Here is a 27,309-nt window from a genome sequence, read left to right as displayed (position 1 = left end):
TGTTGCCGATTTCAAATGGCCGTTAAATTCCTTACACAGTTTCGGAACTGGACTTGGATGTCTGTTCTCTGTGATAAAACTGATTACACTTATTCGAAGATGAATCAGTAATATTGCACCATAATAAACGGTTCGTGGCTGTCAATCTCAAACCTTGCTCACACCCAACGCTCGTCAGACCAGGTCCTTCTTTAATACAGAATTGATTCTAAAATTTTCTCTAGGAGATTCCCAACTACAGTAGACGTTCGATAAGTGCAACATGTTTACGTTTCAGTTACCGAATGAAATTCGCTAACTGCAACGACTGACAGCCGTCAAACAGTTGTCAAATCCTGTTGGACGCAGCCAGAATGTTTTATATTCTTCTAAAGAAGAATAATAAAGATGTTTACAAGTCCAAGGCTTGTGCAGGCTCTCCATGTGGTCTAATGACCACCCGTATTTATACTACCTTAGGTAGACAAAATGAATCATACCTAGACATTTAGGTACTGTAATGAATAGTATTTCATGTAGGTAGATATCCTATGCACACAACCATTAGGTAGATACTACAGTCCTTTCCCCTTTAGAAAACTTCAAAAAATAACATTCATCACCAAAATAATGTTGAACTGACGAGTCCGTCACTTTCAAAGAACATATCTGTCCGCTAACAAAAATCCAAAAACAAAAAGACGATTTCGTTATCCCAACATCGGCAACTTTTACCAAAAAAGTACAAATAACACAAATCCATTCACCATAACATATGGCAATTCCGCCACAAAAGAACAATTTCGTCAATGCAACATCGGCCAAAAAGAACATTCTGTTCACAACATAATGGAAATTCTTCCACAAAAGAACAATTCCGTTCTCCACAAAAATAACAATTTGTTATTACAACAACCTGAAAACCAAAAGGAAATAATTTCGGAATAACTCAAAAGAAATTACACGCTCCTGCTTGATCCTCGTCGCCACTTTTATATCCTTCTAAAGAAGAATAATAAAGATGTTTACAAGTCCAAGGCTTGTGCAGGCTCTCCATGTGGTCTAATGACCACCCGTATTTATACTACCTTAGGTAGACAAAATGAATCATACCTAGACATTTAGGTACTGTAATGAATAGTATTTCATGTAGGTAGATATCCTATGCACACAACCATTAGGTAGATACTACAGAATGCACTCAAAAACATCGCAATGCAGCTATAGTGCATCTGAAAAACATCGCAGCTCTGTTGACGTTTCGTTTTTGACAGATAGCGGTGCGATAACTGCAAAATTGTTGCACTTAGCGGACTTGCAGTTAAAAAGCATTGCAGTTAAACCGTTTGCATCGAGCGAACGTCTACTGTATTCCCAAAAGTGATTCGGAAATACTTCTAGAATTACAATGAGAATTCCTCCTGAATTTCCACAGAAATTACTCCAGAACTTCCCGAGGATATTGCTCAGTTCACCGGGAAGTATTCCTGGAGTTCCCCGAGCATTACTCTAGGCGCACTTTATAGGAAATCTAGAAGTTTCCAGGCAGTTTCTCCCAGAAGTCCCCAAGAATGTCTTTTAGAGTTGCCAGGAAATTTTTCCAGGAGTTCCCCAGGGATTCCTCTAGAAGTTATACAGGAACTTCTCTAGGAATGTCCGAGAATTCCTCAAGGAATTTTCTGGGAATCCCTTCATAGCTTCCCCATGGATACCACGGGAATTTCTTTAGAAGCTGCACAAGAATTTCTGGTGCATTCTACCAGAAATCCTTCCATGATTTCCCTGGGAGTTCACCAAGAAGTCCTGCAGCAATAAGCAATAACTCCAAAGATATTCCTGGGATATCTCCAGGGTTCTCTAAAGAAGTTCCTCGGGTATATTCCCAGAAGTTCCACAAAAATTTACCGGAATTCCTCCAGAAATTCATCGGGAATTCCACTAGTAGTACCTCAGAATTTTTTTCTCGGAGTTTTTCAAAAATTCCCCCAGGAGTCCCAAGGAAATTTCTCCAAGAGATTCCTACAGGAATTCCTCGATAATTCTTTCAGGAGTTCCTCGGCAATTCCTCCAAGAGTTCCTCGGAAATTCTTCCAGGAACTCTTTGGAAAGCCCTCCAGAAGTTCCAAGGAAATTCCTCTGGGAGTTCCTCGGGAATTCCGCCAGAAGTTTCTCGAGAATTCCTCTGGGAGTACCTCGGAAATCCTTGTAAGAGCACCTCGGGAATTCCAGGAGTTCAAAGGATTTTTTTTTTCAGGAGTTCCTCAGAAATTACTCTAGGAATCCTCCCCCCCCCCCCCTAGAGTTCCTCGGGAATTCCTGTATGAGTTCCTCGGGAATTCCTGTAGGAGTTCCTCGGGAAATCCTGTAGGAGTTCCTCGGGAATTCCTATAGGAGTTCCTCGGGAAATCCTCTAGAAGTTCCACGAGAATTTTTCTAGGAGTTCATAGGGTATTTCTCTAGTTGCTAGGGAATTCCTCGAGAATTCTTCTAGGAGTTCCTCGGAAATTCCTGTAAGAGTTCATCGAGAATTCCTCTAGGAGTTCCTCGGAAATTCCTCTAAGAGTTCCTCGAGAATTCTTCTAGGAGTTCCAAGGAAACTCCTCCAGGAGTTCCTCGGGAATTTCTCTGGAGTTTCTCGATAATTCCTCAAGCAGTACCTCGGGAATTCTTGCAGGAGCACCTCGGGAATTCCTCCAGGAGTTCCAAGGAAATTACTCTAGGAGTTCCCCTCTTAAAGTTCTTCGGGAATTACTCTAAGAAATCCGCTGGAATTACTCTAAGAATTTCTCGGGAATTCTTCTAGGAGTTCCAAGGCAATTTCTCTAGGAGTTCCTCGGGAATACCTCTAGGACTTCTTCAGAAATTCCTCTAGGAGTTCCTCGGAAATTCCTCCAGGAGTTCCACGACAAATCTTCTAGGCGTTCCTAGGGAATTTCTCTAGGTGTTCCTAGGGAATTCCTCTATGAGTTCTTCGGGAATTCCTTTAGAAGTTCAAGAAGAAATTCCTCTAGGAGTTAAAAGAGAAGTCTTCTATGAATTCCACGAGCATTATTCTAGGTGTTCTTTGGGAAAACCTCAAAGAGTTCCTCGGGAATTCTTTCAGAAGTTCATAGGAAATTCCTCCAGGAGTTCCTCGGGAATTCCTCGAGAATTTTTCTAGATGTTCCTAGTAAATTTATCTAGGAGTTCCTAGGGAATTCCTAGGAGTTCCTACAGAATTCTTCTAGGAGTAACTAGCGAATAGGACACGATCGGTGAAGTACTAGATTTGTAGTAATGAGCTGAATTTTAGTATGCTGAGATAGTAAATTCTCCATTTCTACAATGAAATGATGAAAAAGCGTAGATATGATTCCTTGCCTAATAGGAAGCAATCAGTGAAGTACTAGATTGAAAGTAGTGAGCTGGATTTTTGTATGGTGAGATGATCAGTTCTCCATTTCTGCAATGAAATGGTGCAAACAGCGTGGGTTATATGGTTTCTTGCCTAATTTGATGCTGTTTGAGCAAAACTTTGGGTAACTGTGTTGTTGAAATTGCAAGAAATAAATAATACAACATCACAGTTACCCAAACTTTTGCTCAAATAGCCTCAAATTAGTCAAGAAATCATATAACCCACGCTGTTTGGACCATTTCATTGCAGAAATGGAGAACTGATCATCTCACCATACAAAAATCCAGCTCACTACTTTCAATCTAGTACTTCACTGATTGCTTCCTATAAGACGCAATCAGTGAAGTACTAGATTGAAAGTAGTGAGCTGGATTTTTGTATGGTGAGATGATTAATTCTTCATTTCTGCAATGAAATGGGTAAAACAGTGTGAGTTATATGATTTCTTGACTAATTTGATGCTGTTTGAGCAAAAGTTAACTGTGTTGTTTAAGGACAAGGTATTTGGAGTACATTGCTCAAAATTTCTAAAGCACCGTTTTTTAGAACCGTTGAACGGATTTGGATTAAAATGCATCACGCTATTGACAACCAATGAACAATTAGCGTGATGCATTTTCATCCAAATCCGTTCAACTGTTCTAAAAAACGGTGCTCTAGAAATTTTTAGCTATGTACTTCAAATACCTTGTCCTTAAAATCCTGCTCACTACTTTCAATCTAGTGCTTCACCGATTGCTTCCTATTTGATGCTGTTTGAGCAAAACTTTGGGTAATTGTGTTGTTGTTTTCTCCATTTCTTGCACTTAAATAACAGAGTTAGCCAAAGTTTGGCTTAAAGAGTATTAAATTAGACAATGAATCATAATACCTGTAACCGTTGTTACAAGGTTCATATCAGTTTTTTAAATTTGCGCCATGTTAGTCGAAGATTCAGATCAGTTACCAAACTTCAGCGATTAGAAAACCACTGGGCTGCAACCTAAATCTACAGCTAAACATGGCGTGACCTAAGTCATAGATGATGACGTCACGGAACTTAAGAGATGACTGAAGGGTTCAAAGGACTTTCAGTGGGCGGCCATCGTCCACTTTGAAACAGGCGAGCGTGTAGATCGGATGTGCTAACTCAAGTAATTGTGGAGTGTTCGAAACAGTTGATTGTGCCAGAAATGAGGTGTGCCAGAGTTAACCAGCATTCAGGTAACTAAGCCCTCGAAAATCCTGATGGATCTTAACTGACCCTGGAATGTCCTTCAATAGGACCTTTTTTTCGGTTTCTTTAAAAACCAGCCTTCCGATTGGTGTGTCCGAGTACCGCCAGTGCACGCAACGGTTTGGGTTTCTGTAAGGTGCCCAAATCTAAAAGTAAAGGATTACCATTGTTCCTCTGGCTTCGGCCATAACTACCAAGGAGGACAAAGCTCTCGGGCAAAAGCCCTAAATCTCAAGGAGAGATTCCCTTCTCGGTCCGACAAAGGGCGGCCTTGCCGTCGTCGACCGACTAAGCTTGAAGGAAGCGCCTGTAGTCCGGAACCATCTCCACACACCGCCATTCCAGTCATTCTCCAAGCGCCATAGTACGTTCCAGACGTCGCAGATCATCGGCAGCTGTTCCGCCATCTTGCCACAGGACGGCATCGAGTCCAGCCAGCCATCGCTGGAACAGAGGTCCCGCCGCGAGCGCTCGCAGGTTTGCAGTCAGCTAAGGTACGTGCCGTGAACCAGTGACAAACTACAGAACAACAGACAACTGAATACACCGTAATTTCGAACCGCTTTAGTGTAGTTTATTTGAATCTTTGAGCGCCCTAATAGATCCGCGAAGCCCCTCCGGTTGCCCGGTAGCGCGCCGACCCTGTGACTACGTCCGAGTCTCGCGCTGCTGAGTTGTTGTCGGGCAGAACATTAGTTTCATACCCACGCTTTTTGCATCATTTCATTGTAAAAACGGAGAATTCACCTTCTTACCATACAAACATTCAGCTCATTACTACAAATCTAGTAATACACTGAACGTGTCCTATTCCTATAAGTTTTCCTATTTTTCTATAAGTTCTTCGGAAATTCCTCTAGGAGTTCCAAGAGATTTTTTCCAGGTTTTGCTAGGGAACTTATCTAAGAGTTCCTAGGGAATTCCTCTAGGAGTTCGAGAATTTCTCTAGAAGTTCATCGGGAATTACTCTGGGAGTTCCTCGGAAATTCCCCTAAGAATGAGTGTAATCAGTTTCGTACCTTTTAATTCCGCCCTATGTTGCTTATCTTTTGACAGATACGCGTATTTCGACTACCACTTGTAATCTTCCTCAGTGTCAGTTATCACACTGAGGAAGATTACAAGTGGTAGTCGAAATACGCGTATCTGTGAAAGGATAAGCAACATAGGGCGGAATTAAAAGGTACGAAACTGATTACACTCATTCGAAGAGGGTATTCTGCTTAGAGGGTTCGAAAAGTCGGTACAAGATCATTCCCCTAAGAGTTTCACGTAAATTTTTCTAGGAGTTCCTAGGGAATTTCTCTAGAAGTTCCTCGAGAATTCCTCTCGGAGTTCCTCAGCAATTTTTCTAGGAATTCTTCGGGAATTTATCTAGGAGTTCCTAGCGAAATCTTCTAGGAGTTCCTTGAGAGTTAATCTAGGAGTTCCTCAGGAATCATCATCCGTTTGTAGTGTATGAGAATTGGATGGAATAAGTAGAATGTGTTAGGCGTGTATATTGAATCTTTGAAGATTGGGATGAGTAGTATGTGTTGAGCGTGTACGTTCAATCTGATGTTATGAAAAGCCCTTTAGTTTGACAGCTACTTGTGCGTTGCAGAATCCTTCCAGGAGAATCGACTGAATAGACGAGTGCACCGATGAACTGCATTCATCGCGGTCCGAGAATTTTGACACTACAGCGGGGTCGTTCCCGATCAGAATTCACTTCTGATTGGAAGCGACCCCGCTCTAGTGTCAAAATTCTCGGACCGCGATGAATTCAGTTCATCGGTGCATTCGTCTATGGACTTATCCACCGATGAACCGAATTCATCGCGGTCCGAGAATTTTGACACTAGAGCAGGGCCGTTCCAATCAGAATTGGACGGTTCTGATTGGAACAGACCCCGCTCTAGTGTCAAAATTCTCGGACCGCGATGAATTTGGTTCATCGGTGGATAAGTCCATTGTGCATGAATGAGAAGGCGGTGAAAATGGAAAAGAGGAAAAGAGAAAGTTTGATCGAGCGCGAGAGGCCGATCTTGGGGTTGGGAAAATCGTTCATCAGTCTGACAAATAATTTTGAGGCGAACAGTTTAGCCAAGAGTGTGCGCGTTTTGAACTTGGCAGGATCGCTTACCACACCGGTATAGCTAGTTCAAGCCTCAAGTTAAATATCGAGTTAAACATAAACATGCTTGAATCTACCATGATAATAAGTGAACTGTCAAATCATCAATTATAAATATTGTTGATGTAAGCATATTATGATTGAATCAACCATGCTTCTTATTCTAAAGAGACCATCAATTCTTCTTAGTCCAAGCTTCCATTATTCTTCGACCTATTATATTATGCGCAATACAATCTCAAAATAGGATTATATAAAAGTCAGTGCACAATGCGCTTGTCAGTGCGCAATATGATTGACTTGCCTTTTTTTTTTCTCCGTGTAGATTGAAAGTAGTAAGCTGGATTTTTATATGATGAGATGATCAATTCTCCATTTCTGCAATGAAGTGGTGCAAACAGCGTGGGTATCATGATTTTTTGCCTAATTTGAAGCTGTTGGAGCACTTATGTCTTGCTGATATACAGGGGATGGCCAAAATGTTTGGGATAGGCAACTTTTTTTCTCTCACAAAAAAGTTCAACATGCTATAACTTTTCATAGAGTGCATCAAAAAATCTCAAATTTCGACTGTTTGTCAACCTATTATATGTGCATGAACCGAATTGAATGAAATTTTGAACGTACACTAACAATATACAAATCAGGCCAAACATGTCTAAAGGTCCTATCTGCAGAAGAGAGGCTCTCTTTGGTTTCCCTCTCTTTTGTTAATATCTCAGCTTTTTATTTGTATTATGATTGTGTCCTTGCATTGAACGATAGTCAAAACAATCGTCTTTTGATTTGTACAGCAAAAATAGTTAAAAAGTGTACCATTACATTGCAATAATTGAAAGAGAAATGAACAAAGAGAGCCTCTCAAATGCAGATAGGACCTATTGAAATGTTTGGCCTGAAATGCTTCACAAACTATTAAACCATAGATACTTTTTGAACGTTGAACAAAGTTATCATGGATAGACACTTTTTGGATTTTTCTCGAAAAAATGTAATTTTTTTACGTCAATGTCAATAAATTTTAGTGTTGATGTCCAAAGATTTTGCACTTCTGTTCTCAAGTTATCTTCAATCAGATATATGAGAGCCAATTTAGCTTAAAGGAAGAACACATTTAGTAATTTTTGTGTGGTATTGTAAATTTGACTAATTTTCCTCTATATGGGTAAAAATTTCAACCCGCTGTAACTTAATTCGCCGTGAAAAAATATTACATTTTATAACGTTGTATTAAGTATCAATGTATTGTTTATAAACATTAAAAAAAAATCATTCAATTCGGTTCTCTGGTTTCCGTGATATGACAGCTCAAAAATGAGTTGTCTAAAAAATAGTGTTTTACCCGAACGGTTCTAACTTCGTGAAAAACTATTCAATCGAGCCCAAATTTGTACCAATGATGCACATATAACATGAGATTTTTTGATGCACTCTATGAAAAGTTACAGCATGTTGATTTTTTTTGTGGGAGAAAAAAAGTTGCCTATCCCAAACATTTTGGCCACCCCCTGTACGTGAGTTGTAGTTAGTCGTTACTCATCGACTGAGTGGAATTATTCTTGAGTGTAGATTTTGGCTACGTGCTTTATTTGTACGCAGCCATGTTGTATATGCGCCTAAAAGTATAGTTTCCGGGTCAAGCCCAATACTCTAGCAGTTCTCGTGCATATAAATTCCAATGTATCCAAAGCTTTTTGCTGATATTTTCAATCAGAGATTTTGTATGATCTGAACAAAAATCATTGAAACAAACGTTTGCATATTTTTAAATAATTGTTTCGGAGACAAAAAAGATCTAGCGCTTGATCTAGCGTATTCTTCTTAGGAAACACACAGGGAGCCACAAAAAAATTACGTGTTTCCGCCCGGGATCGAACCGGGGGCCTTCCGCGTGTTAGGCGGATGTGATAACCACTACACCACGGAAACCGTTGAAGACTGACGTGTTCAATTTCTATGTTATTATTTATTTCCAGACCCAAACATATTGTGCATTACTTAAAAAATGTTGAAAGCAAAAGCGGAGTATGATCTAATATAAAAAGAAAACATTTTAAAAGATGTACACTCGATCGACTATATTTTCTAATCCTCGATAAATCTAAATCAATCTATTCCTCCACTCACATTTAATATAATCATCTTTTTGTCGTCGTCGAGTCGCCGCGGCGCCAAATGTAGGACCAGAACGTATATTTTGCCACCAGGAACAGCCCAACGAAGCCAAGTGGCTTCACAAGTTGATGCAAATCGCCCCGAACCCGCCTACTTCGATTGGTCTCATCCGACTGCACGTTCTCATCCTGCTTTGATTGTCACGCCGCCAACACGATCGGCGCAGAAGAATGAAATGCTCTAACGGATTGGTGCTGCTCTGCACCACCGGCGGGATGTTTCCCTGCAGGCTTCTTGGATGCGCCGGCAGTTGCAGTATTAGGAACGTTATCCGAGGAATTGCCAACGGGAAGAATTTGGAAGCGCATGTCGTTCTCTCTGAATCGTTTCTGAACTATTCTGCCAATGTCCTTGACATGGCTTTCGAACGCACTGGCTACCGTTTCTTGTTTAGATTTGTCACCATCGCCGGACACAATGACCCGGACTTCGTAATGCTTGTTGAGCCACTTCTGAACGTTATGGATCTTCGATAGCAAATCATGTTCCGTGATCCGTGCGCTGATGGTTAGCAGTTTGTCACCTTTGATGGCCGCTTCTTGTTTGTTGCGCTTCTTCTCCTCGCGACGCTTCAAATCCTCTTCCAAATATTCCGCGCTGGTCATTAGCCTAAAAATATCAAAAACTTCGAGACTCCCAACCGAAAGGAAATTACATCACTCACGTACTTGTAAACCGGCCGTTGGGTCTTCATATCCGAATCGACAATCTTGACCAGCTTCAGGTCGCGGCGCTTGGAAATTTTCTGCGCTTCGTCCAGATTCACAATCGAAACGCTTTGATCCGATCCAACGAGAGTAATCTTAGGAGCCGGTTTGGACTTCTTAGCTCCGGCAGCAACGCCTACTTCACCGCCAGTGGCAGCATCTCCAACAGCTGCTTTGGATGATTTGGAAGCATATTGGATCTGGTGATGATGGTTACTTACCGCCACTGGAACAGATCTAAGACTGGAAGCGACCAGCGGTGCTCTGCAATAGATTGCTGTACGAACTATTCTACCAAGTACATTCATTTTCTTGCATCCAGAGCTCCAAAATTATAATCCTTGATGATACGCAAAAGCTTGACAACGTAAACACGGGTGCGCACTCTCGCCTTTTATAAGGTCGATAAGGTTGTTTTGTTTTGAATGATCAGCTGAGTTTGAAAGAAGAAACTGATTGCAGTACTAGCACCAGCGGAAGCAAGTATGCAGCCTAAAATTTGAAACTCGTTCGGGTGGCGCAAAAAGCATGGTAAACGTGTGTGAATATGAATAGATCTGATATCGTTGCATCTAAAGTGTCTCGAGTATACCAAAGTGGCGAATCCTGGTCGTTTTGACAGGTCTCCTGCTCGATTGGAACTATGGGGATGACAGCAAATCGGCTGTTCCAATTTTGACGTTTCTCCTCTTTGTTATTCCAGACTCGTTAGTTGCATCCATGTTATTTATTGAAGATAGTAAACTTTGCGGTTTGTCACTCTGGATTTAAGACGCAATAGAGCTTGCTGACGTTTATTCACCTCTCTCTTTCAAGCATGCAGGCGGGATAGGATTTGTTTTCATCGGGAAAGGTTTCCCGATGAAAACAAATCCTATCCCGCCTGCATGCTTGAAAGAGAGAGGTGAATAAACGTCAGCAAGCTCTATAGTGGTAATCACGTTCAAATGTATGCGTGCCTTTTTTGTAGATGTAGTTGTGAAACTGCGAGGAAAATATTTGCACTCTTGCCCCGGACGTTAGTTTTATCATTATTTACCCGTTTTACCCATTTCGATTGGGTAATATTTGCATATGCAATCTGAATAGCCTTTCAATCGGCGTGCACTTTTGTGTGAGGAAAAATTTGCGCTAGTGTTCGTGTGTTGAAATGTCACTTATCTCTATAGTGGTTTCGCAGCGCGGTGTCACGAACACTAATGCAAATCTACTGGTTGAAAATATGCCCATTTGATTTAGCTGGGAACAGCTGATCTTTGTTTACTATTTTCAACCAGTAACTCAAGTGGTGTTCGTGTAATGCAGCGTGTACGTACACGCAACACTACTAAAAGCAGAAACCACTATAATTTCTCAATAAATACACCATGGAAACAATTGTTTCTACCGAATCCATGGTAAAATTAAGAACTGTACCAACAATTTTCAACCGAATGCAAAATTCTGTTAATTGTACTGAAACATTGTCAATATTACCATGCGTGTATTACTGTTGACTAAAAACATTCTTGGTTCTACTATTTGGGCATTGTAATTTCGATTATGCAGACTTTAATGTTGCGCGTCTTAGATAAACATGGTCAAAAATACAATGTCAAAATAGTAACATCAAGAATGTTTTTAGTCAATGCGACTTCACGCATGGTAATATTGACAATGTTTCAGTACAGTAGACGTTCGATAAGTGCAACATGTTTACGTTTCAGTTACCGAATGAAATTCGCTAACTGCAACGACTGACAGCCGTCAAACAGTTGTCAATTACTGTTGGACGCAGCCATAATGCACTCAAAAACATCGCAATGCAGCTGTAGTGCATCGGAAAAACATCGCAACACTGTTGACGTCTTGTTTTTGACAGATAGCGGTGCGATAACTGCAAAATTGTTGCACTTAGCGGACTTGCAGTTAAAAAGCATTGCAGTTAAACCGTTTGCACCGAGCGAACGTTTACTGTACAATTAACAGAATTTTGCATTCGGTTGAAAATTGTTGGTACAGTTCTTAATTTTACCATGGATTCGGTAGAAACAACAACAAAATTTATTTCAGTGATGCCACGGACGCCACGTCGACGGAGTGGACATAAAAATAATCCGACTCGAACGAAGCGCGATAACAAAGCGGAACAAAATCTGACAGAACGTTTTTCAACACTGACATTGAAGCGAACATAAAAACCTAAAAACAGCTAAAAACTATTTTATGCAATTCAGTATCATAATTTCTATTCAATACTACCCATTTCAGTACTATAATGACCTACTTTTTCGAATCGGTTCATTATGCAACTGAAATGAGTTGCATAATGAAAAATAGTTGCATAATGTTCATAATGTAACTCATTTGAGTTTCATTATGAACATTATGCAACTCAAACGAGTTGCATTATGAAAAAAATCATTGCATAAAATTTTGTATGGAATCGAACAATGCAGACTTATCGAGAGTCGATAAGTGCAACATGTTTACGTTTCAGTTACCGAATGAAATTCGCTAACTGCAACGACTGACAGCCGTCAAACAGTTGTCAATTGCTGTTGGACGCAGCCAGAATGCACTAAAAAACATCGCAATGCAGCTGTAGTGCATCCGAAAAACATCGCAACTTGGTTGACGTTTTGTTTTTGACAGATAGCGGTGCGATAACTGCAAAATTGTTGCACTTAGCGGAATAGGAGGCAATCAGTGAAGTACTAGATTGAAAGTAGTGAGCTGGATTTTTGTATGGTGAGATGATCAATTCTCCATTTCTGCAATGAAATGGTGCAAACAACGTAGGTTATATGATTTATTGGCTAATTTGATGCTATTTGAGCAAAAGTTTGAATAACTGTGTTGTTGTATTATTTTTTCCTGCAACTTCAACAACACAGTTATCCAAACTTTTGCTCAAACAGCATCAAATTAGTCAATAAATCATATAACCCACGCTGTTTGCACCATTTCATTGCAGAAATGGATAATTGATCATCTCGCCATACAAAAATCCAGCTCACTACTTTCAATCTAGTACTTCACTGATTGCCTCCTATAGGACAGATCGGTGAAGTACTAGATTTGTAGTAATGAGCTGAATTTTTGTATGGTGAGAAGGTCAATTCTCCGTTTCTGCAGTGAAAAGGTGCAAAAAGCGTGGGTATTATGATTCCTTGCCTAATTTTATGCTGTTTGAGCAAAACTTTGGGCAACAGTGTCGTTGTTTTCTCCATTTCTTGCAACATAAACAACATAGTTATCCAAAGTTTTGCTCAAACAGCATCATTTTAGGCAAGGAATCATAATACCCACGCTTTTTGCACCTTTTCATTGCAGTAACGGAGAATTGACCTTCTCACCATACAAAAATTCAGCTCATTACTACAAATCTAGTACTACACCGAACGTGCCCCATTGCAGTTAAAAAGCATTGCAGTAAAACCGTTTGCACTGAGCGAACGTCCACTGTATTGGTTTTCACGGGTTATTGGACGCTACCTCCTGGTAAAATTCATTCATAAAATCGGCTCGTAAAATGAACTATTCTTTACATCATCAAGATTATTATACAGAAGAATTTATATATTATATTATATTATAGAATATTATACAGCTTAAAATTATGAGATCACAGACAAACAGACGTAACACTTGGAACATTTTTCGATTCAAATCATAGTCACGGAAACACATGCCCCAAGCAACCAAAAGTTCGGATTCCACTTGAAGAACGAACTCAGAAGTTCAAATTTGGTTCAATTTCGGTTTCGTTGAACTTGATTCTCCGAAAAGTTATAAGTGTATTGTTTATGAACTTGAAAGTACATACACAAGCTTTTTACTTATCTTCAAAACGACATTGAAGTCGAAAAAAGGTTCAGAAAAAAACTTACTTTGAACTTTAGGGCAGAGTTCAATCAAATTTTAACCGAACTCATGTTGAACGTTTGCGTGCCACTAAAGTTTAAATACAGTTCAAATGGACATATACCAACAACTTGAAATGTTCCGCTCCGAACTTATTTTGAACTTTTTTTGAACTTACTACTCAAAGTTCTGATAAATATTAACCGTACCAAAAGTGAACTTTACATGAACTTCGGAGACATGAAATTCGGATGAATATAGTTTATTGCATTGCTAACTGGACTGCGACAGAGTGCGGAATCTTAAATAAAAGTGCGATATTGCATCAAATCGGTTCGGTGTCTTCACCGCACTTATTCATCATGAGCTAATGAATAAGTGCGGTGAAGACACCGAAACGATCCGACACCAAATCGCACTTTTATTTGAGATTCCGCACTTCCTCGTCGCACTTTTAACTGCGCAATGCGCAATATTAACCGGACCAAAAGTAAACTCCACATGAACTTCGGAGACAGCGGAACTCGGGAGAAGTTCACATTCAATTAAATCACTCGGCAATCGAGCTCAGCAGCCACAGCTTGTGTTAATTTCACAAGTACACTTTGTTTCACTATTATATTTCAACGTACTTACTTGAAATCCACGCAAAGAATCCGTATTGTGTGGCTCAACGGCTGCTCTCTCAGCGAGCAACTGCTCCACCCAGTGTTCCGCCGGAGTTTTTTTCGGCTACGGCGAAAGTCTCCCAGTTTTGCCTGATGTTTTCCATCCCGTCTCACTTGTCGCGCCAGCGCACCGGTGTTCGACGCGATCGTAGTCGCTGAAAACTTATAATCTTTTCAGAATTACCGACACTGGCACTAATTTATTGCTTTGCACTTGCCTAAACTGTGGACCAAAACAAACTGAAAATGTCAAACTGTGTAAGTTCACAAAAAGTTCCACGTAAACTTCTTCCGAACTTTCGTCTTCAAAAAGTTTGTCTCGCAGAGTATTTCAAGTTCAGAGAAAGTTCACACGCGAACCTGATTGAGCACTAATAAATGATATCAGCACATTAAGTAAAATCCCTCAGTGTTTAACAATCCAAACATGGAATAGTGGTAAGGTGTCGGCTTTCAACGAGGAGAACCCGAGTTCAAGTCTCAGTAAGTAAAACAACATTAAAAATGTATTTCAAGATATTAGTCAATAAGGATTCCACACATGCTAATGTCTCTCAATCAAAAATTACTTTTGAGGGCTAAGCTCATTCTTTTTCATTTTTCGGAAGCTTATTTTTAAGCTGAATAGCGTTCCTTTCAGCGGCACAAGTGTACTTTTTATGAACTGAAGTTCGGTTAACTACTTAAAAAGTGAGCTGTATAGAACGCAATTCATCTTCCTTCGAATAGCTGATTAAGCCCAAACATGCTGTTTTATTCGAACTTTTGGTTGCTTGGGGCGCCCAATGCTAAAAGAACCGATTTCGGCCAACCTTTAACTAGGTGGCGGTACAGTAGACGTTCGCTCGGTGCAAACGGTTTAACTGCAATGCTTTTTAACTGCAAGTCCGCTATGTGCAACAATTTTGCAGTTATCGCACCGCTATCTGTCAAAAACAAGACGTTAACAGAGTTGCGATGTTTTTGGATGCACTACAGCTGCATTGCGATGTTTTTAAGTGCATTCTGGCTGCGTCCAACAGCAACTGGCAACTGTTTGACGGCTGTCAGTCGTTGCAGTTAGCGAATTTCATTCGGTAAGGGGCTGTCCATAAACCACGTGGTCATTTTTTGGGACTTCTCAAACCAACCCCCCCCCCCCCCGCATGGTCATTTGTCCATACAATTTTTTTTTTCCATACAAAATGGTCATTGACCGAACCCCCCCCTCATGACCACGTGGTTTATGGACAGCCCCTAACTGAAACGTAAACATGTTGCACTTATCGAACGTCTACTGTAGCGCCACCTACCCTAGGAACAATTACTTATTTAAATAAAATCGCAACGACATTTTATTCGACATTATATTGAATAACAGTTTAACAATATCACATCCTGTAATCAGGCGATCAGGCGTTATTGAAGCAAAAGTGGAGACGTTATTAAGCAATATTCTCGGCTAGTGCAACACTAGCTTTACTATTGTCGGGCCGCCACCAAACCGGACTTCGCACAATCAAGTCGCGATGCGACCCAACTCGCGACGTTTTTTAATCATGTCAAAAGTAGTGCGCATCCTTCCCGTTGTTGTCAGCAACACAGCGCACTAGATGCGAAACAGTTGCGACACTTGTGGACCAAGAAAATGGCAATTTTTGATTGAATGTCGGTCTTGATTCCAACCGGATAGACAATATCTGTAGAAACCTGAGTTATAAGAGTACCATATTAAACTCGTATTCAGCTATAATAACCTGCTGAAGAAAAAAAATGAAATGCAGATGAAATTTCGCTGGAAAAGCTTGAAATAAGAGGATCCGGTTCGATGATTTGGTTTACAATAGATTTGTGCATTCAAAATCGCGAGTAGGTGCAAAAGCCGGTCATTGTGGCGGTCATCTTGGGATTCTAACAAATATGTCCTTAATGCCAAATAGCGCCATGTAGCGGAGAAATTGCGAATTACCAATGACCCACCAGACGGTCCTTTACTTACCGAACGAATTTGCCGAAAGACATAAATATTCTAAAACTTGAGAATCAGAACATATAAAGAATTCAATTTGGGTCCTCCAAATGAACCCCAGGTATACAAATAGCCCGGTTCAACTTTGAAATGAAACAAAAATCAAAGTATGCCATCAATTTAAATGTTTTGCGTAATTAACAGAGCTTGGTCTACACGGTAAAAATTCTGCACGCTCAATGTAAGGGAAAAATCCCTTAACTATTCAACATCCCAATCAGCATGATCAGTGTTGTGTTTCGGCCAAAAGACGAATTATTTCGGAACCAGCCGAAACAGTGAAAAACGTGGTTTTACTAATTCAATTATGAGCTAATTTTATTCGCGTCTTTACTTGACTACACACTATTTTTAATAGGACAGATCTGTGAAGTACTAGATTTGTAGTAATGAGCTGAATTTTAGTATGGTGAGAAGGTCAATTCTCCGTTTCTGCAGTGAAATGGTGCAAAAAGCGTGGGTATTATGATTCCTTGCCTAATTTGATGCTGTTTGAGCAACACTTTGAGCAACAGTGTTGTTGTTTTCTCCATTTCTTGCAACAGAAACAACATAGTTATCCAAAGTTTTGCTCAATTAGCATCAAATTAGGCAAGAAATCATAATACCCACGCTTTTTGCACCATTTCATTGCAGAAACGGAGAATTGACCTTCTCACCATACTAAAATTCAGCTCATTACTACAAATCTAGTACTACACCGAACGTGCCCCATTCGCTGGAAACCAGCAAAATTTTGCTGGTTTTTGACATGCTGTAGATACAGCAATCTATTCAGCAATATATTTTTGCTGGCTGTTCAGCAATGCGTTCTGACAGCATACTTTGCTGGTCAACCAGCAATTTTGTCTGCACTCGATTCCGGCTGCGTTTTTTGTTTGTTTTTTTTTCAAAAACTTTTATTTAAATGGTTTCTAATTAGCTGAAATTGATTAAGCCAGCAGTGTACAAATGTAAGAGACATACTTTAAAACATTGCGCTTTATTCTCTAAGCTGCTGAAGACTTTTTTGCCGGAGTTTTCATGATTTCTGCTAGTTCTCACGTCGGTTTGGAAGTCGGGAGGAGGAGGCGCGCAACATTTCTTACAGAAAATTGTAAGTGTTTGACAAGTGTTTTGCTGATTAGCCAGCTTTTTCAATGCTTGCTGAATAATCAGTTACCAGAACCGATCTTTCGGCAAAATGTAATTTGCTGATGCTTATCCAGCAATTCGTTTTGCTGAATGAGAAAATCAAAATTTGGTGTGTAGTGTTAACCACAAAAGAGACCGAGTGAGGCTCGGGCAACGCGCAGGTTGCTGTGATGAAAAACGTGTTGCCTATGGCAACGAATTCAAATTTGAATTTTGCGCGGTGTGCTATGATCACACCTAACATCTCCCCCCTTTAGCTGAGATAGTACGGCTCGAATCTCGCTGGCAGCCGTGTTGTGCGTCTCGGTCTGTTGTTTACATTCGGTGGCGGTGCTGCAGCTTCTTCGGAACCGGACTCAGAAAAGTATTCCGAGTCGCCAGAATCTGGTTCGGACATAGCAGGAACTGTTGGATTACCCGGGCGCGGGCCTGGATGTGGATGACGAACCGGTGTCGGACAGGATAGTCCGAACTCATCCACGAAGACGGAGAGCGGTGTGGAATCAAGGGTACGGACTGGATCAGCCGCACGCTTTTTCAATTGGTTCGCGTGTGACCGGATCAAACGTTGTCTGTCCACCAGGAAAACATTGTAGTTGACTTTCCCGATGCCCTCGATGACGGTGGCTGCTTCCCATTGCCAGGCGTTTGCTTGATGAACCTGAGCGTAGATTGTGTCACCAGGTTCGAAAATCCTCGCAATTGCACCGTGCTTCTTATTAAACGCTTCATTTTGTTTTTCAGACTTGCTCGATGATGGACTGCAACATTCGGTCTGCGGGAGTAGGAGAGACGAAATTGTCCGGATTGGCCTGCCGAACATGATTTCTGCCGGGGATTTTCCGTCGAGGTCGCTGGTCGGAGTGGTACGGTACACTTGCAGAAACGTTTGCAGTGCGCTGTCCAGTGATTCTCCCCCCGAACGGATTTTGCGAAGGCTCCGTTTGACCGTGTCGACGAATCGTTCCGCCAACCCGTTGGATTGCGGATGGTACGGTGCTGTATTCCTAGGCTTTGGCAGAATGTCCGGAATTCGTGTCCGGCGAACTGGGGACCGTTGTCCGAAACGATGGTTTCCGGTATGCCAAAAGTAGCGAAGGATTCAGAGAGCAGGCGTATAGTGGTATTTGCTGTTGTCGTCCTGGTAGCGAAAACCTCCGGCCATTTGGAGAATGGATCCACAACAACCAAGAAATACACGCCATCGACAGGTCCGGCGTAGTCGATGTGTATTCTGGACCATGGTTTCGACGGTGCAGGCCAGGATTCGAGGGTTGTTTTGACCGGCGCTTTGCCAGCTACGCAGCAGGGATTGCAGTTGCGGACGAACTCCTCGATTTCGTCGTCGATGCCGGGCCAGTACACGAAACTGCGAGCGATTGCCTTCATGCGAACCACTCCTGGGTGGCCTCGGTGGAACTGCTTCAGGATTTTCTTCCGGAATTGGTCAGGGACCACCACACGGTCGTGTAGCATCACGCAGCCATTGACGATGCTGAGTGACTCCCGCCGATTGTAGTACGGCAAGAGATCCGGATCGTTGACCGACTTCGAGTCGCGCGGCCAGCCTTTCTCGATGAAACTTGCCACCGATTTCAGAAGCTTGTTCTCCTTCGTCGCATGTTGTAATGCTGTGAATGAGACTGGAAGTTTGTCTAGCGAGTCGTTAACGATACTCACCATGTCTTCTTCCAGGTTGATTGCTGCCACGACGTATTCCTCTTCCGGACGGGCGGTCCGATCGATGAGCCGGGATAGCATGTCGGCGCAACCGAAATCGTTGGTGGAAATGTGCTGGATGTCGAAGTCGTAGTTCAGCATAATCAGCGCCCACCGTTGCAGTCGGTTGGCAGTGTGCAACGGTATGCCCTTCTTCGAGCCAAAAATTGCGAGTAGCGGCTTGTGGTCTGTCTGCAGGGTGAAGTGGCGTCCCAGCAGATATTTGTGGAACTTGGTCACCGCGTACACGAGAGCCAATGCTTCCTTCTCCGGTTGACCATAACCTTGCTCGGCTGGTGTGAGCGAGCGAGAAGCGTGCTGAACTGCCTTCATTCTGCCGTCCGGAAATTTGTGCAGTATCACCGCACCAATGCCGGTGTTGCAGGCGTCTGCTGCAACGATGATAGGCAGCGTCGGGTCGTAGTGTGTCAGCAGCAGCTCGGACTGCAGAACCGCTTTGAACTTTTCGAACGATTGTTGGCATCGGTCGTTCCACTGCCACTTGACATCTTTCTTCAGCAGCTGGTCCAGCGGGTGACGTAGCTCGTGGATGTTGCGTACAAACCTACCGTAGTAGTTGACGGCCCCGAGAAACGAGCGTAGTTCGGTCACGTTGGTTGGTGCTGGGATGTTGGCGATGGCTTGCAGCTTCTCTGGATCTGGGCGGATGCCATGACGATCCACGATGTGACCCAGATAACCGAGTTCGGTCTGGAAAAACTTGCACTTTTCCGCCTTGACGTGGAACCCGTACTACGCCAGTCGAGTCAGCAGCTTGTTGAGTGACTCTGCGTGTTCCTCCCAGGTAGCACCAAAAACTATGGCGTCGTCGATGAAAGAGCGCACACCTGGAATGTCGGCAATCATGCCGTCGACCAACCGCTGGAATGCCCCTGGCGCGGATTTTACCCCTGGAGCGAGGCGGTTGAATTGGAACAGCCCCTTGTGCGTGTTGATGGTTAGGAGCTTCTTCGAATCGTCGTCCACCTCGACTTGCAGGTAGGCGTCTGACAAATCGATGATGCTGAACACGCGACTTCCGGCCAACTGGGCGAAAATCTCCTCCGGCGTCGGCAGAGGATAGTTGTTCGCTTCCAACGCATCGTTCAGTCCAGTCGAGTAGTCCGCACAGATGCGAACACGTCCATTGGGCTTACGGACGGCGACGATCGGAGCGGCCCACTCCGAAAAATCGACAGGAGAGATGATTCCCATCGACTCGAGACGGTTGAGCTCGGCGTCCACCAATGGAGTGGTGTTGAATGGAACCGGGCGCTTTGGACAAAAAACTGGTTTTGCGTTAGATTTAAGAAAAAGCTTTACCTTCGTCTTGGTGCAGTACCCCAGCGAGTCGTCGAACACGTCCGGATGGTCGCTCCGGAGCTTCTGGACTTCATCGTCGAAAGCTGGCTTGGTCGTCGAAGCGATGCTGTTGCAGATCGAATCGAATGGCAACGACCACAAGTCGAACATATCGATCCAGTCGATGCCGAAAACGTTGAGGTTAGGGGACGACGTGACAAAGCATTTGCCACGTTTCGTTGTTCCGTTGAGCGTGACGTCGCATTGGAACTCGCCAATGAGCCCCAGTGGCTCACCGGACGCGTTGACTGCATCGATCGACGCAGGTGTCGTTTCCGGTTTACCCAGCTGATGCCAGGTTTGCTCGCAGATAACCGTGATGTCGCTTGCGGAGTCCAGTTGCAGCGACGTGGTGACGTCGTTGATGGTTGTCGTCACGAATCTTCGCTTCCTGGAACGGTTTGCGATGTGGTTCACCACGGAGACTCCTCGGGTTTGGGAACTGGAACCGCCGTAATGCTTCTGCTTCTTCTTTGTAGGCTTCTTCGCGGTCGGATGAGCTGGGCTGGAATCACCGCCGGGCGATTTCTTGATGCAGCCGCAGTAACCTTCCTTGTGACCGATGCGATCACATGTCTTGCAGCGATGGTCGGAAAACGGGCAGTCACGGACGTAGTGGACCTGACCGCATTGCCAGCATGGTGTGGATGGAAGTGGCTTACCTTTCAGCTTCGGTGGACGTTGAGACTGGTGCTCCTTTTTCTCCGAGACCGCGTGGACGGCTTGCTTCGAACCTGATGGTTTTTCGATGAGCGTCGTATCCGCCTTGAGATTGACCAGTCGTTGGAACTCGTCGATGAGCGTCTGGAGAGTCACTGGTGCATCAGCCGTCTCGCCATCCATGCGGGAAAGAAGTCGTGCCCGCATATCGGCGTAGCGTGGTGCCTTGAGACCACACACGAAAACCAAGCACTTGAAGTGATCGATGTTCACTTTCTCGAACTCGAACTCCTCGCAAGCACGATTTACCTTTCCACCGTAGCTGATGATGTCGTCGGCCTCGTTTTTCACCAGCTGCAGGCACTGGAAGCGCTTGTTAAAAACGGATGTCGGTGTGCCGAAAATTTTCTTCAGCGTGGAAACCGTTTCGTCGAAATCGATGTCTTTCGGAAGCCTGGGCAGGATGTAGTTCACGTAGCGGCTGTGTGAAGCATGATCCAGCTTCCGCAGGAGAAGACGTACCTTGGCAGCGTCGTCGAGATTCCGGGCGTCGTTGTCGAAAAGATCCGAATAACGTGCAAACCACTTTTCGAAGGTGATGCCGTTTTCGGGGTCGTACACAAACTCGTTGATGTTCGTGGAGAGGGACTCTAGCACTTTCTCCTGGCTGATCGGCGTCGGCGTGGCCAATCGTTGGAGCAGTTGAGCCATTTGCAGAATCGCTTGCTGCATTTCCTCCCCGTGTGCGGAAAACGAATTTGTCGCCATTTTCGCTGCTGTGCCGTCGTGGAACTCGTTGCGTTTTACCTCGTCGCCAAAAATGTTGTGTTTCGGCCAAAAGACGAATTATTTTGGAACCAGCCGAAACAGTGAAAAACGTGGTTTTACTAATTCAATTATGAGCTAATTTTATTCGCGTCTTTACTTGACTAGTGTTAACCACAAAAGAGACCGAGTGAGGCTCGGGCAACGCGCAGGTTGCTGTGATGAAAAACGTGTTGCCTATGGCAACGAATTCAAATTTGAATTTTGCGCGGTGTGCTATGATCACACCTAACAATCAGAAAGGCTTTTCCATTGAAATCGCAATGCTGTCAGTGTTGATTTGAGAACCAAAACAAACCCACCGGAGAAATCAACTAAAAATCACTTCAATTTGCACTAATGTACAAAGCAGTACGATCCAAAGTGAAAAGCTGTTGATTTGATAATGACTGTTTTGGGTATGAAAGTAAATATAGATGACAGGTGGTAGAAAGTGTTTCGCTTCGAATCGAACCTCTCTAACAGGTGTGAAGTAGTGTACACTCAGCCAAATAACCTTAAGATTTCCATAAGGCCCAACTTATGAAACGGCCTTCAAATAATTCATAATGATTCGGATGAATTTCAAGAATTAGTTATAGCAAATTTTCATAAGGTATTTCTATGAATTTCGCTAGTTTTTTTCGCTGAGTGTAGTGGTAAAACAGATGATAGTGTACCTCCCAGGTCCTGGTATCGAATCTGGGTGCGGCGAGCACTTTTTTTTTAATTCTAGATTCGAATTCCAAACATTGTCAACAACGAATTGAAGTGAAGTTCAATTAAAGAGGCATTGGATGTTCTTTTTCGAATGATATTTATTCAAGTACCAATCCGTTCATATCACAGTGCAGATTTTTTACCGTGTACAGCGTCCGTTCGTTCGTTGCAAACCCGCTCGTTGCAACGCTTTTTAGTTGAAGTCCGCTAATTGCAAAATTTGACAAGTTTTGGCAATTAAAAAGCAATCAAGTGTCAAATTTGGGCTGTCAGTCATGCTGTCAGTGCATTTCGATGCACTTTAGTGTCAAAGTGACGTTGCAATTAGCGAATGGTATTCGCTCGTTGCAATGTAAACATGTTGCAACGAGCGAACGGCCGCTGTAGTATGAAGATGTTACAAAAATGGGGTCAATATGTTATACCAAACCTGTTTGCCATTACTCCAAACTTACCTGGGGCCCAAACTGCCACAACAAAGCCACATTTTTTCGTATAGGCGAAAGTCACTTTAAGAATATTGAGGGTGGTTTGACAAACACATTAGAATTCTTTAACAATAATTCGAAAAATAATATATATCTCGCGTATAGTATCATACGGGCGTATCTACAATGATCGATTTCCCTTCATCGATTCTATCTTCCTTCAATAACTTGGCCGGGAAATTCAGTTTGGATATTTCTATTGTTCTAGATACTAGTCCTTGATAGGGGACTACACCGAGAAACCATACAAATACTGCTCGTAGTTTCCGGAATATTCAAAAGAGTAAACGAGCGCGAGATATACACAACTGTGAACATAGTGACTATGAACAAAACAGCGCGCCCCTTCCGACATTGTGTTGAATGTATAAAAAGAGGCGGAAGTAAAAGAAAAATTGTTGCTAGTTCTGTTTTTTTGCTAAAACACAACAATATCATCTATATGGGGATTAGGGGCATAATGGACACCCTAAGCAAATGAGTATGTTAGGCCTGTATAACAGCCAAAAACTTAACATATTATCAGTTGGCTTACAACTTTAACTTGTTTCCTACGTATTTCAAACATTTACAGCTTGTAGAATGTCATTATTGAGAAGAAATAATGAATTGAAAACCATGTGTTTTTGGGGATGGCAGGAAAGGTACGGGGCGAAATTGACACCCATCGGGGCATAATGAACACCCCTGCATATGTTATGCTGTATCTTTAATAATATCGACCAGTTAAGTAATTTGCCTACGGAGATCAATACCATAGATATAATACTTCATCTAAGACGAGTTTACATACACTGTGGTGCATAATTGATCGGACAAACGCCGATTTTCATACAAAATGGCCAAGTTTGAGATGCTGTAGGTTTGCTTTGATGGATTGAGCTCAATTTTTGCCACGGAACTACGAATATGCTGAATTTTGTGTATACAAAGTATAAAATGTTTTCGTTCACAGGTCAGGGCGTGGCAAGGCGTTGAAAAAATTGCAAAAGTGATCGGACAGCGGCACGCAAACCATAGTTACAGCATCTCAAACTTGGCCATTTTGTATGAAAATCGGCGTTTGTCCGATCAATTATGCACCACAGTGTAACTTCAAAGGTAATAAAATAAATTTAAGGCTAAAATAATCGGATTGATTTTTTCAAACTCTCTAAAACGCCTAACAGTATGCAACGCGCGTACATCCATTCATAATTGTCAGTGTTCATTTCGCCCAGAATCGACTACAACATTGAAATGACTATTTTCAGTAAGTTCTGATCAAAAATATAATACTTCATCCATGACTAAATCTACGTATACATGTAGATAACCTAACAATTCACTTGTTTGTATGGTGGACACACTGAAACACTCGTAATACCTAATTTGCTGCTGCTTCGAAATTATTAGAAATCCACCATATGAAAAACATACTTCAATTTCAATGATATTTTGGTTATTTTGAAGGAATATAAATGGTACTTTTGAAAAATAGAACAATGACTTGTTCCTTTACACTTATGCATTTAACGTTTTACATAAAAGCCAACGGTTTCTGCAAAAACAGGGGTGTCCATTTCGCCGCGGGTGTCCATTATGCCCCTAATCCCCCTATATATAAAAATGCAGTGGCTCACGTGGGACCGCGCATAACTTGCGAACGGAAGGTCCGATTTTGGTCGTCTTAGTTTTATTCTAGTAGTTTTCACCCAAGGAAGGTTTATGAGACAAAAAAAAAACATGAAAAAATTGAGAAATTTTGTAAATCAATTTCCCATACATTTCGACCGGGGACTTGGTCTTGGCTAGAAATTTTAAACGTCAAAAAAACGCAGCAGGCATGACAAAGTTTGCCGGGTACAGCTAGTTTTCAATCAAATTGAAACATACTGGAGAGGTTGATAATTTGAATGATTTTGTTTACCACATGGAAAAAATATCACTATAAATCCTTTTGCACAACAAAGTCATGGGTATTGGCTTTTCGTGAAAATTTTCACCAATTTTCATTGATAAAATCGATAAAGCCTTATCGCGGATTTTAATCACCGTAATCTTAAAAAAAATAGTAAGGTGAAATCTCAGTGTTAGGTTTTTCTGATACGTAAAGCAATTAATTATGCTTTCTTACTTATTATCGAAAAACTCAAAGGTAACTTACCCAAGTAACCACAAGCATTATATCATAACATTAATTCAATCGTATTATAGTTTAGCTAATGCAACATAACTTTTATTTTACCTCTGTCAAGTAATGAAGCGTTTAATCTACATTATGAAAGCATTGAAGCATTACGAGATTTTGACAGTTCTGTATACTTCTATAGAGTCGTTGTTAAATGCTTCATTGCATTACCATGTTAAAAGCTTTATAGCAATCAATAATGCAAGCATTTATTACTTTATATATGCCTGTACTAAAGCTTTCATCGTTGTAAACAGAAAAATATCGCTCAGTTCGAAAAAAAAACTGTAAAACACTTTTAGAAACAGAACCATTCAAAACAAAAGAAAAACAAACCAAAATTTTCATGGATTCCTGCGGAGCACTTAGATTATCATGCTCAGATGTTGCTGTTTGAAAATTTATATTATTTATGATTTTTTGGGTTTCTGGTTGGGACATGAAAACAATCAGATGCTGAGGGAACAAAAATTATGTGGGGTATTGGTTTCCTTATTTAACAACGTCCCGAATTCATAAAAGGAAGCGCTTTAGTCCTTGTTTGTATTGTTTCTTATTTATTGTATTCTAGGTAGAAGTGAGCACGTATGAAAACAAAAAAAAACAGAATCAACACAGACGAATTTATATTCGAGAGTAACATAACTGATGGCATTCAGACCCCAGCACATTTTTTAGAGTTGCTGAAAACACAACTCAATAAGGCACGAGCTAAGTATACGTTACTTTATGTTGCACATTTTTCCAGGTACAAAATACATGGTATCGTAGCACACAACGTTAGCGCGTCCGAGCTTCATCGTGGTTCAGTTTCAGCAGTCTAGGTTCAATTCCCGAAATACAATATTGTCGCGCTTATCTTAGATTCTCAGCAAGCTGCGTTCGAAACGCGCAGCCTCAGATCGCGCCAGACCGCGCACGTATAATTTGTACACGGTGTGCACCTTGGCTAAAACTGTTTGTGCAGCCGCCGGGTGGAGCTGTCAGCCGCCGTGTACAAATCAAACGGGCGCAATCTTATGGCGGCTGACTCAGATCAGCAGGATCTGAGTGATTAAGCTAAGATGCACAATAAAAAAACATCAAAGTGAGAGTATCGGAAGATAAAAATAGATAGAAAAATGAAAAACATACTTTTTTTTCTTTTTTGACATGATGCATTAAGTATGCATTTCATACGATTTGATTGCATTAGCTATAAGGTACAAGCATTTTATATGCTTTAGCAATCGCCACAGTAAAGCTTGCTTTAAATTAACAATAGTAGCGCCACTTTCGACTTTAAACCTACTTTAATGATGCCTATATGACAAAACAACTTTATATCGCATGTCATATAATACCCTATAAAGCAAAATTAATGCTCTATATACAGCGTCATGGTTACTTGGGGCTCCTTTTCAGCAGCTTTGTTCCCATGGTCACGGCCACTTGTTGAAGTCTAAATTGGCCTCAAAACTTTCCGTATAAAACTGAATTAAGAACGACTATGCTGAAATCGCTAAAGCCTGCCTAGTGCCTATACTGACTTGACTGGTAAAATGACTGATCGATGACCTACCAAACATATCAGAGCATCAGAGAAGCTTTCACATAAACTAAATTATTGAACACGACTGTAGGGTAAATAAAATTGATTTATTAAAGTTTCACTGAATCTAAAAATACTGGTAGTCTATATAAGAACAAATAATATGCAATCGAACATCTCATTTTCACTTCGTTAACATAGCAAATAATTTACCACAATCCATCAACTTTTCGCAATCCATTCATATATGTGCACCTTTCAATGAATCTAATCTTGTTGCTGAGCAATTATTGCAACGTTATATTTCTCACGATCCAACCATTCATCCTTAATTATCGCGCTTAGATCGTATCGATCGCAACTATTCGCAATCAAACAAGTAGGAAATTTCCGTTTCGTGTTCGCACTAGCAGTGACCGTTTCGTTTCAATCTTCGGCCATGTTTGTTAAGCTTCAGCTGATCCCACGTCGTCCTAGTGACATAGACCAACACTTTGGGTTTGTCGAATCCGTTGAAGTTCGTGGCCAACACCGTTCCGTAGGCTCCCATATCGTCGAACACGAGAAAGTCTCCGATCTGCAGTTCTTCCATCATCCACCCGGAGGCGA

General features: G+C 41.9%; 1 protein-coding gene, 1 long non-coding RNA gene and 1 other non-coding gene across 3 annotated transcripts in view; 1 reads left to right on the top strand and 2 right to left on the bottom strand.

Moving 5' to 3' along the window:
• LOC134292039 (uncharacterized) overlaps positions 1–27,309 on the top strand; it is an 89,374-nt gene that overhangs the window by 11,293 nt on the left and 50,772 nt on the right. The gene's annotated exons all lie outside the window — the stretch shown is intronic.
• Positions 8,565–8,637, bottom strand: Trnav-aac (transfer RNA valine (anticodon AAC)). Its single transcript has one exon. It is a non-coding gene; the product is annotated as a tRNA-Val (tRNA).
• LOC109410628 (translation initiation factor IF-3) lies at positions 8,655–9,975 on the bottom strand. Its single transcript, XM_019684150.3, has 2 exons — positions 9,552–9,975; positions 8,655–9,492 (listed from the first exon to the last, which is right to left on the bottom strand). Exons 1-2 carry the CDS (start codon positions 9,896–9,898, stop codon positions 9,024–9,026), a joined length of 816 nt encoding a protein of 271 aa, XP_019539695.2. The 5' UTR covers positions 9,899–9,975; the 3' UTR covers positions 8,655–9,023.

The sequence above is a fragment of the Aedes albopictus genome, chromosome 3 (genome assembly GCF_035046485.1).
Source record: "Aedes albopictus strain Foshan chromosome 3, AalbF5, whole genome shotgun sequence".
NCBI lineage: Eukaryota > Metazoa > Arthropoda > Insecta > Diptera > Culicidae > Aedes > Aedes albopictus.
Note: the sequence above shows the minus strand (reverse complement) of the source record. Positions and strands in the feature narration are given on the sequence as shown.